At 34.3% G+C, this 13,066-nt stretch overlaps 1 protein-coding gene across 1 annotated transcript in view; it reads left to right on the top strand.

The window, feature by feature from the left end:
* Window positions 1–13,066, top strand: part of LOC126880388 (guanine nucleotide exchange factor subunit Rich) — a 109,419-nt gene that overhangs the window by 66,353 nt on the left and 30,000 nt on the right. Inside the window, exons 13-15 of the mRNA XM_050644223.1 lie at window positions 736–850; window positions 5,991–6,270; window positions 9,449–9,717. Coding sequence (XP_050500180.1) covers window positions 736–850; window positions 5,991–6,270; window positions 9,449–9,717 — 664 coding nt within the window. The remainder of the gene's footprint in view (window positions 1–735; window positions 851–5,990; window positions 6,271–9,448; window positions 9,718–13,066) is intronic.

Below are 13,066 nucleotides of genomic sequence, written 5' to 3'. Positions count from 1 at the left end.
CGTGAAGTGCGGTCAGCAGACGGTAACTAACTAAACGTGAGGCCGTCGACTCTACTAGAGGTATACGACGGAAAGGTCACTCCCACTCTCGCCCACGAAATTGCTATCTGCCGTCTCTTTTCTATTTTACATGCATTTGTCCATAAGCCATAAGAACTGTATATAGACAATTTAAAATACGGCCCAGCCACGGGCTTGTGTATAGCGCGAGGCGCGACGTTATTATATCTATTATATTTGTTTTGCCAATGCAGACTGCTGAGAGAGAATTTTATATTTCAGAGTGAAGTTTTAGATAAAAGATATTTTTAATAAAATTGGTATTTTTATGAGATTATTTTAGGGGGGTCATTGACCAATTGACCCTAAGGAGGAGCCGCGCTTGTTGTTCATATTTAAAACCATCAACATCGATATTTTTCGGAAACTAAACGCTACATGTCGGAAACGATCCGTGCATGATAATTAATCTGCCGCGACCTTTAACCTAAAAAGCTTGTTTCGGACAAAAAAAAATATATTTTACAATTTGTTTAAACAATTTTCTGCCATCATTGTCTATTGGCAACATGCTCTTTTATTATAATGCGACTATTTCAAAAAATATTGTGCAAAAATATGGAATGAGTATAATTACTACAAGTATAATAACATAATTTCAAAATTTAATTGTTCTTAAACTTTCCTTTAATCCACCTTTTTCAAGGGTTAAAATAATGTTTACTTTTTGTTTAGAATTTAGAAACATCTTCAGTATCTAGACAATACGCTACATTATTGTTAAATACCGCATTGGATAAATCTAAATGGAAGCTTGCTAAAGATTTAGTTCGTTTTCTCAGAGCAATAGGTAAGTGTTTCAAATTGTATATCAAATTTTACGTTTAATTATCATCTTGATATTGAAATTTCGTGTCAAAATAGTTTAAAAGGATCCTACCTTATATACTCAGCACATTTGGAGTTTCTCTTCTAAATACACTTTTTGGAAGTACGTATAACTAAAACAAAGTGTTTTAAAAATAAAGATGCCGTATTGTAGCACAACTCCCTTCATTAACACAAATGTCACTAAACTTTTCTTTTTCCTGACTAAGGTTTTCTTTAAACAAGTTTTAGGGCTTCTTTTCCTACAGAGACACATTTTGAATTGTCTTCTATTTATGGTCACCAGAGCAGGCAAAATAATCAGAAACGGCAGCACAACACGACAGAACTATAAAGCTATACCAAATTACTAGACGCCTAACAAAAAATGGGCCTAACAGTTCGAACATTGTAAGATCCAAGACAAGGGAATTACAAAAACAGGTGATTAAGTAGAGAGATGGAAAGAGCATTTTTAGAAGATGCTATATACGGCCCATGGATAACGTTACTAGTAGTAACGAATACTAGTCAAACTTTTCAATGATGTTTATTCGACTGGTGATATCCCTGAAGATTGGTTAAAGTCCGAATTCATAACCCTACCAAAAAAACAACGTCCAAAAAACTGTAGCGATTATAGAATGATAAGCCTTATGAGCCACACTTTGAAAATCTTTCTACGTATCATTCACAGTAGAATCAGAGATAAATGTGAAGAAGACCAGGATGAAACACAATTTGGCTTCAGAAATGGGCTGGGAACCCGGGACGCACTCTTTGCACTAAATGTGTTATTGCAGAAATGCCGAGATCAAAGGAAAGATGTCTTTGCTGCATTTATTGACTATGAGAAGGCCTTTGATCGAGTACTACATCACAAATTAATTAAAATATTAAAGGATAAAGGAGTTGATAGTCAAGATGTACGAATCATACAAAAATTATACTGGCGTCAAACAGCGACAGCTTGCATAAATCGAAAATCAACAGAAATATGCAAAATACAAAGAGGTGTCAGACAGGGTTGTATACTGTCCCCACTGTTATTCAATTTACATTCAGATAGAATATTTAAGGAAGCGCTGCATAATTTGGAATGGGGTGTGAAAGTTAATGGAATTCTGATAAATACAATCAGATATGCAAACGATACAGTTATTTTAAGTGATGATATAAATGGATTACAACACCTTTTAAATGCCATTGACACAGTGGGAAGAGAGTTTGGCCTAAATATAAACTGTTCAAAAACAAAATACACGGTATTTAGCCGTTTGGCCTATCAAGATTCACGGTTATATGTTGATGGTCATATAATTCAAAGAGTACCCAGTTTTAAATATCTTGGTTGCCATATTACTGAACAACTAGATCCAGATAAAGAGATAAAATGTAGAATCGAGATAGCCCGCACGACATTTTTAAAAATGAGGTCATTCTTCTGTAATGATACCTTGCAACTTCAACTTCGAAAGCGCATGATTAAATGCTACATTTGGTCAGTCCTATTGTATGGTGTCGAAGCATGGACATTAAAAATATCCACCATTAACCGTTTGGAGGCCTTTGAAATGTGGCTGCACATACGTATACTGAAAATACCATGGGCGGCTATGCTGACAAATGTGGCAGTCCTTAAGAGAGTAAATGCTACCCGCGAGCTGCTTGATAATATCAAATATAGAAAGATGGCCTATTTTGGACACGTAGTAAGGGGAGACGGGTATAATATTCTTCAACTTATTATGATGGGTAAAATCGAAGGACGCAGAAAGCAGGCCTCTTGGTTGAAGAATATCCGGGAGTGGACAGGAATAAAGAAAGCAGAACACCTATTTAGAATAGCTCGAGACAGAGACAGTTTCGCCATGTTAATCGCCAACGTCAAGGGGACTTGATAGGGCACGTTAAGAAGAAGGATAACGTAGGTAAAATTAAATCTAAACGGGAACTGGTGTATGTTTTCAAAAGACTGATAGTGTGTAAATAAATTTATTAAATCAGCTAAGTACTTTCAGCATATTAATGCCATCATCAGAGCTATCCTATAAAAAGACTAAGTTGAAAAATCTTATTCATAAAAAATTATAAAGTGAAACTTACGTCTTATAGGTGTAAAAACCTCAAAAGAAGAGAAAATTTCGAACAAACACATTCTATAGTTTAAAATAAACCCAGGGATATAACCACTGGTTAGGGTAAAAACCCTTAAATGTTTAAAAATCACATTTAATGTGTTTTTATAAAATGGCTACCATTCTTACAAACAGCTGTTACTGACAATATTCAAAAACGACAGGCTGCTGACGGAAACAATAGTTCCTAGCGACATCTGTGTTATTAAAATTATTTAAAATTTTTGAAAATGACTAAGTTGTCATATGTAGGTTACTAATTGGTATGAAGTTAAAGTTAATATGAAAAACTGAAGTTAAATTTAAATGACAATTGTTAAGTTTAAAGTAAAGTTAAATGTGAAAATAATCAAATTATCAAAGTATTATTAATTATTAAAAAACCAAACAACCAGTCAGTTCTGACCAAATATAGAAGTGAGATAGATGAAAACCAAGGAGAAGCACCGTTGGACAAGCTCAGAGTTCCAAAACTGTTTGAAAACAATATTATTATTAAAAGGCAAATCGAAAATATTTACTTATTGTAATCAATGAAAGAAAATTCAAATATGTTATAAAGTAATGTTCTAAAAACTAGAGCAATTGTTGGGCATGCTGAATATAACAGTATTAAAGAAACTTCTTAAAGATTGGATCAAATTTACAATTTAATTGAACCTGGGTGTTAACACAATTTTGAGGATTTCTTTTTAATTCCCTGCTAATTTCTCAAAAATTTTAAATAATTTTAATAACACAGATGTCGCTAGGAACTATTGTTTCCGTCAGCAGCCTGTCGTTTTTGAATATTGTCAGTAACAGCTGTTTGTAAGAATGGTAGCAATTTTATAAAAACACATTAAATGTGATTTTTAAACATTTAAGGGTTTTTACCCTAACCAGTGGTTATATCCCTGGGTTTATTTTAAACTATAGAATGTGTTTGTTCGAAGTTTTCTCTTCTTTTGAGGTTTTTACACCTATAAGACGTAAGTTTCACTTTATAATTTTTTATGAATAAGATTTTTTAACTTAGTCTTTTTATAGGATAGCTCTGATGATGGCATTAATATGCTGAAAGTACTTAGCTGATTTAATAAATTTATTTACACACTATCAGTCTTTTGAAAACATACACCAGTTCCCGTTTAGATTTATATAGAAGTGTGTACAAGTCAAACAGTCTTTTTCTATTGTAGGTAAAATTGTCTGAAGATTCGGAGAATGGAAATTTGGATAATCAGCAAGTGAGACTCTGATTTGGAAGTGAAAATCAGAGTAGCAATTTCTAGAAACACATTCATTAAATTTGATAAATATCTCCTTTAAACCTTCCTTCCTTTAAACCAGTGTTTTTCAATATGTGGGTTTTTCAATATAAAGCCTTACTCGGGGGTAGCCGACTGAAAGAAAAAGTTGAGGTTCTTAAAACACAATTTTAGTGGGAAGGATGTGCTTGTTTGTTTTTCAAAAGTTTATCAAATTGTGGCACTATTTTTGAAAGGTTACTAATAAAATCATTTTCTAATTGCAGTCTATATCTCTTTTTAGTTTTAATGTCTACCATTGAAGAAAATGTCAGTTCACACAAGTATGAAGTGGGAAATTGCACTAATAATCCTTGCCAGCTCTGGATATTGGTGTTTTCTTTTCATCCAAAATAGTCGACACTTTGCGAATAAAATTCCATCTGAAGCATACCATCAGTAGGCTAAATCTAGAAGACATTCTTTCCATCTACGCCTATTGTTAGCTTCAGAGTGCAACTCTGGAAAGTATGTCAAGAGTTGCTCTTGTAAATTATGCAAGGTCTGTATAATGTAAGGAATGTGAGCCGATAATGCAAAACTTTGGTCTGTTGCATGATCTTCATCAATCTTCTGAACACATGGAAAAGACTCGAACATTTTGTTTTGCAGGGAGGTTGGACACAAACGATGTTTTGCGTGAAATGCTTTTGCTTTTACTTTATCTTTAGCTATTAAAATATTATCTTCTCTTCCTTGAAGGTTCTTGCTCAAATTGTTAAGGTGGTTAAAAAGATCTGCCAAAATGCTAATTTCAAGAGCCAATAGGGTCAGCAAAACCGTAAGCATATTTAGATTTTGCATCTTGTAAGAACATTAATAATTCAGCTCTCAGTTCTAGAACTCTTGTCAATACCTTTCTTTTGGATAACCAATTGACCTCTGTGTGATAAAGAACATTTTGATGAAGCGAGTCCATATTTTCTCAAACGATTCTGGATAGCCGGTTTTGCAAAGCTTTACCTTTGATAGAATTTACAATTTTTATTACCTCCTTCAGCACTTTATTTATATCAGAAGGTACTACCTTAGAGCCTGTCGATGAAGAAAACAGTGTGTCCAGGATATGTTTGGCATTATCGATTTTATTTTGCAATGAGTCCGTGAATTTTCCCAATCAATATTGTAGTTGCAAGTGCTTTCTAAAAATATATGGACAAACACGGGCCAGTAATGTTTGCAGGAAGTACTTTGCAAAATAAGATTTCTTCCATGATAATATCATTGTCATCTGATTCAAAGCGCACAAATACTACAAACTGTGCACAGTCGGAAACACCTGTAATAGATTCGTCAAACTGCAAACCAAAATTTTGGCTGTTGTTTAAGTTTTGGCCCGCGTGAATAAAAGGTAAATGTACCAAAATAGGACAAAATTATTACCTAACGTATGTAGTTTTTAATTAAATTATTTTTTTGGCTTTCTATGACACCAGGGAGTTGCCAGAATATTTCAACCTGTAAAGGGGTCGCAAAATCAAAAAGATTGAAAAACACTGCTTTAAACCCTAGTCTTGAAATGGTACCTATGACTCATCTTGATGTACGGAAGTGAGACCTGGTTTCTTAAAGTGACACCTCTGAATGTGCTGTCTGTAACATAATACTACACGTATATTGTATGTTTGTTTTTGAAAATGAGTGTGATTTGGATTTATATTTGGAACACTAAAAACTAAGACTATTTTTCTTTTAGATCCCAACGATGTCGAATCAGAATCTCCTCGAACGTCTTTTATTTTACCCCCAAAGCTAGGAATGCCTCCAACTACAACATCTGTTAGTCCTAACGCTGAAGATCTGTCACTTATTTTGGGCAACGTCCAAGGACCAAGGGTTAGAAGCTACAGTACTACTATTTCACCAAAACTAGTAGAGAGATCGAACAGTACGTCAGGAAACACTGGTACTACGGCAGATCTTGATGCTAGGAAAAAATCAGTGACTACCTCAGTAGGATATTCTAAAAACGAAAAGTAAGTATGTAATCTATTCCGATAACTATAACAATTTTATAGAACAAACGAAAATTATTTTCTTAGCAAAAAAATATGATTTACTTCAAACTGTGCCAGAACTAGCAAAATGGTGAGTTGGAAGATGATATATTCGCTGAGTAACATAATATAATAGGCCAATCATCATAATTGGCTCTACAACGCATGATGGATCTTGGCCTGTTCCAGAATCAGGTTCCATTCCTTCCTATGCTTCGCCTTGGTTTTCCAATTTCGTACTTTTAATACCCGAAAGTCGACTTCCACCTGGTCCTTAAATTGTGCTCTGGACGTGCCTCTTTTCCTCGCTCCATCCGGTCTTTGGTTATAAATGTGTTTCGACGGCTCCATGTCATTCATTCTCTTTAAGTGGCCCAGCCACCGCAGCCTGTTTATTTTGATTGATCTACCAATACTAGGCTCACTATATAGGCGGTAAAGCTCAAAATTATAGCGTCTTCATCATAATCCGTTTTCCTGTACGCCTTTATAAATATGTCTGAGGATTTTACGTTCAAAACAGCCTAAACGTTCTTCATCACTTTTTGAAGTTATACTTCTTTAGGCGCGATTGAGAGTAAAATTTCATAATACTGCGCGCATGCGCACACAGACAGTGTCCAATATCAAACATTCATTATTCATATCAGATATTGAACAGTATATTTTTATCACCCCGTATATGACATGAGCCAATTTGTTATGGTATAATACATGTACGGGTTTCTAATTTAGTTCACGAATTGTAAATTGTAAACAATAATTCGGGCAATTGCATTATTTAATTTGATGATCAAATATATTTCTTTGTTCTCAATATTTGTAAATATACTCAACGCGTGGCTTGACCCCAATACTAAGTGCCACCGCTGATAAAGAATACACATTTAGAATCATTCTCAAGAATCACGTCAACCAGGCCAGATGTGCCTTTAAATTCAGTCTTGATCAGTCCTCATCTAAGCGCGTAACAGTCAGTGTTCAAAGTTCGCCTGGGGTAAAACTTTACCCTAGTGTCGGTTCCATCAATAAATACCTTTACCGCTATTTGGTGTTTCCCTTAAATTATATATGGTCCTTCGAGCCGGACACACATTTAGAATCATTCTCAAGAATCACGTCAACCAGGCCAGATGTGCCTTTAAATTCAGTCTTGATCAGTCCTCATCTAAGCGCGTAACAGTCAGTGTTCAAAGTTCTCCCGGGGTAAAACTTTACCCTAGTGTCGGTTCCATCAATAAATACCTTTACCGCTATTTGGTGTTTCCCTTAAATTATACAGACAGTATGGCGTTTAGTTGCTGAATCTTTCAAGTTATGTATAAATATATCAGTGCAAGAAAAGGTGTGAAAAGAATATATTAGTGTTTTTAGTAAATATATTTATTATAATTTTTGTGTCTTTGGATTTGTCTTCCTCAGGAGTGAGATGAGTATTATTAAAACATTTTATTGTATATTTATTATACTTGTCTGTTTGTTACCGTGAAGTGTCATTAGGTACGTCCGAACCGATACAGACACAGTCCTCGTAGCGTATTTGGTATAGCATTCGGCCAGAGATCGAGAGGTCTTGAGTTCGAGTCCGGAGCAATCCTATACTTTTTTTTTATTTTTTTGAAAGCGGTAAGCACAAAATTAGTTTGGTGTTTAAAAAAATTAAAACAAACTGTTTAAAGTCTATTTATTTTTAAGAAATCATATAATAGAAGTATAACTTCTTACGTGTGTACAAAGTACACACACATTCTTTTTTGTATTCGCCCACGTTTCCAACGCGTAAGTGAGGAAGGGCTTGATTAAATTTCTGTATATCAATATTTTTGTTCTTTTTGTGACTATGTTAAAAGTTTCTATAATCCATAGTAAGCTCTATTTGCTAGATATATACGTCTGTTAATTTCTGCAGTTACTGTATTACTTTGGTTGATTTGTGAACCTGGATATATGAACTCTCTTACTCCTTCAAAAGTATATGTTCCAACCGTTAGATCTTCGGATTTTGCTACTTGATTATGATTTGTGACCTTCATATACTTGGTTTTAGTAGTGTTAACGCGTACCCCCTTTCTTTTTGCTGCTGCTTCCAATGTCGTATGCATACGCTAGTATTTGTACACTCCTATAAATAATGTTCCCTCTTGTTGTTATTCCAGATTCTCTAATAGCATTCTCTAGGGCAATGTTTAAAATAAAGAGAAAACGATAGGCTACCTCCCTACCGAAATCCTGTTGTGTCTGAAAAATTCTTGATATTCCGTTTTGCACTCTAACCTTACACTCGACTGTTGAGAGGATTGCTTTACCCAACCTCACTAAGTGTATCGGAATATTAAATTCTACCATGGCTTTGTAGAATGTGTTACTGTCTACCCTGTCATAGAGGCACATCTAAAATGCACAAGCAAATGGTGATTTTCAATTCCATACTCATGTTTTTTCCAAAGCTTGTCTTAGAAGGAATATTTGATGGATAGTAGATTTTTCTTTGCGAAACCCACACTAATATTTGCCTATTATGCTTTCACAATATCCCGACAACCGATCGTAAAGAATGTTGGAGAATATTTTGTAGGTAACGTTTAGCAGAGAAATGCCTCTGTAGTTATCATAAACTGTTTGGTCTCCTTTCTTGTGAACAGGGACAATTATATCTACGTTCCAGTCTTCTCATAGTTTCACCTGCTTCCAAATGAGTTCTACTGGCCTACTTATACTACAGGTAAGATTTTTGGGCCATGTTTTAAAAGTTCAGAAGGTATGCTATCTGATACAGGAGCTTTGTTTTCTTTCAATTTTTGCATTGCGTTGATAACTTCTTCTTCTGTTGGGATGTTATCTTTCTCTCTTTCGTCGTCTATGCCTTCGAGCTGTATTTCTGCTTCTTGCAACCTCATCTCACTTCTTATATTTAGTCCACCGTCAAAATTATCAGCCCATCTTTCTAGTACCTCGTCCTGATCACCAAGTATTACTCCTGTTTTGTTTCTAACTATTGATAGTCTAATAATAGACCAATATTCGTTAAAAATACAGAAAAATCTCACAGCTATTGTTATTGTTGCTGGAATTACAGACGAATAAAACATTTTATCTAAAAAATAGTAGAATAAATGCAGTAATTGATAAAATTTTACTTTTTTTCATCTTGTTTTAGAACTTCAAAAACCAGTACCTCAGAAGAATTTTTCATTGATGTAATTTTGCAAAAACACGCCAGACGACTTCTATCTGCCCGTCGTCTAACAGATTTGGGCTATTTTGCAGCATACCTTGATTTTCATTTGGTTTCCTGGTTAGTTAAGGAACGGGATAGAGCCGCGAGAGTGGATGATTTTGTAAAGACGTTAAAACAAGTTCACGAAGACTTTAGTTGGCCTTATCCTAGTTCTAATCTTCCGATTGCGAAGAAAATCAGTATTTCAAGTAAGTATAACATCTGCAAGTGTTCTTTAATCAAAATGCTACAGAGTATACCGAAAACTAAAGGAGATTGAGGAATACGGCCTGAGCCTCAACTTCAAGAAGACAAAATGAATGCTAATAAGCAAAAAACACCAACCTGCTCGACAGTTACGGATAGACAACATGCTAGTTGACAATGTAGAATCTTATGTATACCTTGGCACCAACGTATATGCAAAATGGAAACAGGCCACACAAATTAAGGCGAGAATAGAACGAGCTAGAGCAGCATTTTAACAATATGAAAAAGCTCCTCATAAGCTTGGATTTGCCTCTTCGTGTTATATGTTATGATCCGGTACTAGGAGGCTTGATTTGTTTCAGTTCGTTCAGAGATAGTCATATATACACCCTCTGAAGATCTCTAATGAGAGTGAAATTAGTAAAATAAAAATGTATACCATTTTTATTCAGTTGCAATGCGAAGGCAAAACTGTCTTATTTTTCACTTAGAACAGGGAGCGCAAACCAGCACTCTTAATCGACGATTTTCGACTCTCATTGGAGTCATCATCGGAGAAGCGTAGGCCTGCTGCTCTCTGCTCGAAGTGACCAAACCATGAAAGTTTATCCCCACATTGCAACTGACGTGTATGGATTAGGTGACTAGCGTCATCTGGCAATTGAAAGGTAAAGTTTTCAATCCTAATAGCAACATTAATAATAATGAAAAATATTAAAAATACTACTAAAAGATTTTTAATTGAAAACTTATTGGTCCATTTCCCTGGTAACACCTCCATGGCTTCTAAAAATTGCAAGCCAGATGGATGCTGCAGTGAAGACAAGAGGGAATTCTAAAAAGTTGCAATTCACAACCCCGTCTACAGCTTGGTAAAGTTCCAACGGAAAATGGACCTAGTTACTCTATAGGAGTAATACTAACATAAAATAAAAATGTATACCATTTTTATTCAGTTACAATGTGGGGATAAGCTTTCGTGGTTTTGTCACTTCAAGCAGAGAGCAGCAAGCCTACGTCTCTCCGATGATGACTCCAAAAAGAGTCGAAAATCGTCGATTCAGAGTGCTGGATTGCGCTCCCTGATCTAAGTGAAAAATAAGACAGTTTTGCCTTCGCATTGCAACTGAATAAAAATGGTATACATTTTTATTTTATATTTAGTATTACTCCTATTGGGACCGTGCAAGTTCGGCAAAGCGACACCTGGTTTCTACGCTCAACAACATTTTTCGCACTTTTAATTATATTGGCCAATTATATTAGTCCTGGTTACTGGATAATTGTCAAAGCCATAGACCCAAAAAATAATAAGAAGAAAAAATAAGATTCAGGTTATGTTATTAAAACGTAAATAATAGGGCTTTTCATTCACAGTCATTTGTTTCGAGCTTCTGTCATATGTCGTATAATCCGTGTATATTAATATTATACACAGATTATACAACATTTGACAGAAGCTCGAAACAAATGACAATCGATGAAAAGCCCTATTGTATGTAGTAAATAAAATTAGTTATTAAAATGCAGTACTGCAAGCAAAATACAAGTAATTAAATTTACCTTTATACAGGGTGTCTGCGTAACTTGGAACCATATGGGAAACTTTTTTAATATCAATTTTACGAAAAAAAAGTTATTCTTCATAAAGTGCTCTGCATAGTCTAAAACCTAAGATGCAATCATCAGGTATCAGATTTTATCAATAATATACGAGGTATGTCCAAAAATATGAATTTCGCTCAAGAGTAAAGTGCATTTATATTGCACAATATCGAAAATTGTTATTAAGAAAAGTTGTTTGTAATTAAAAATTATGTTATAATATGCATTTACACTCTTCTAATTGAAAAAAAAAAATTGAAAATTTTCCTCAAATTACGGATACCCAACATCATTTTTATTTAAGATAACTCCGTTATTATTAATTTTGCGAAAAAAGTTATTCTTTATAAAAATGTCTGAATAGTCAAAAAACTAAGATGCAATCATAAGATATCAATTGTTTTTCAATTATATACGAGGTATGTCAAAAATGTGAATTTCGCTCAAAAGTAAAATACCTTTATAGTTCACAATATTTCAAATAGAAGGACGCCATTGCATATTGAAACATAGTTTTTAATTCTGAACAACTTTTTATAATAACAAATTTCAATATTGTGAAAAATAAGGGGACTTTACTCTTCAGCGAAATTCATATTTTTTGACATACCTCGTAAAAAATTGACAAAATTTAATATCTTATAATTTTATTTTGGTTACGAGACTATGCAAAATTTTTTATAAAGAATAACTTTTTTTCGTAAAATTAATAATAACGGAGCTATCATAAATAAAAATGATGTTGGGTGTCCGTGATTTGAGGAAAATTTTCAAAAAAAGTTTTTTCAATTAGAAGAGTGCAAATGCAGATTATAACATAATTTTGAATTACAAACAACTTTTTTCAATGACAATTTTCGATATTGTGAAATATAAAGGCACTTTACTCTTGAGCGAAATTCATATTTTTTGACATACCTCGTATACCATTGATAGAATGTTATATCTGATGATTGCTTCTTAGGTTTTAGACAATGCAGAGCATTTTATAAAGAATAACTTTTTTCGTAAAATTGATATTAATAAAGTTTCCCATATGGTTCCAAGTTACGCAGACACACTGTATAATAATTGCATATTGTGATATACTAGGTTTTAAGTTATTTGTATTTCGCGCGGTGTCACTGCCCATTGTTGACAGCAGTGACCATCCCACTACTCTGTAACAGTATATAAGACAATTGTAACCTGTATTCGACCTCTTGTATGTTACTTCAACTGTACAATAAAAATAGTCCGTTCATGTCCGGCTTTTATTTAAAGTTGTAACGTCTCGAGCACGTGTCAGCTGAATAGCTAGCGCTGATACATTACATTGGCGACGAGGATAAACTCTTACTTACGGCCAAACGTGTAAAAAATACGTAGTGAAAAACGTGTAAAAAATAGTGAAAAAAGTGTAAAAATGGCGGAATCGATATGTGGTCAATTACGCGAGTTCTGTTTGAAGAGTTCAGACTGGTCAATTTTCAAAGCGCGGCTAGGAAACTATTTCGCAGCAAACGGTATCAAAGTCAATACGGAAGCAGAGAAGATGAGAGCTATTTTATTAAACGCTTTAGACGAGGGCGCATATCAGCTTATTTTCGATCTGGTAAGTCCTGAAAAACCAGAAGAAAAAACGTATAATCAGCTTCTTGCTACATTGGACGGGTATTTCAAACCACAGCAGAGTCCGTTTGCAGCGCGATTTAAATTTTACAGTGCCATAAAAGACGTGACCGAATCGGCGAGTGAGTGGGC

Source organism: Diabrotica virgifera, chromosome 2 (genome assembly GCF_917563875.1).
Source record: "Diabrotica virgifera virgifera chromosome 2, PGI_DIABVI_V3a".
Taxonomy (NCBI): domain Eukaryota; kingdom Metazoa; phylum Arthropoda; class Insecta; order Coleoptera; family Chrysomelidae; genus Diabrotica; species Diabrotica virgifera.
This window is presented reverse-complemented; position numbering and strand designations above follow the sequence as displayed.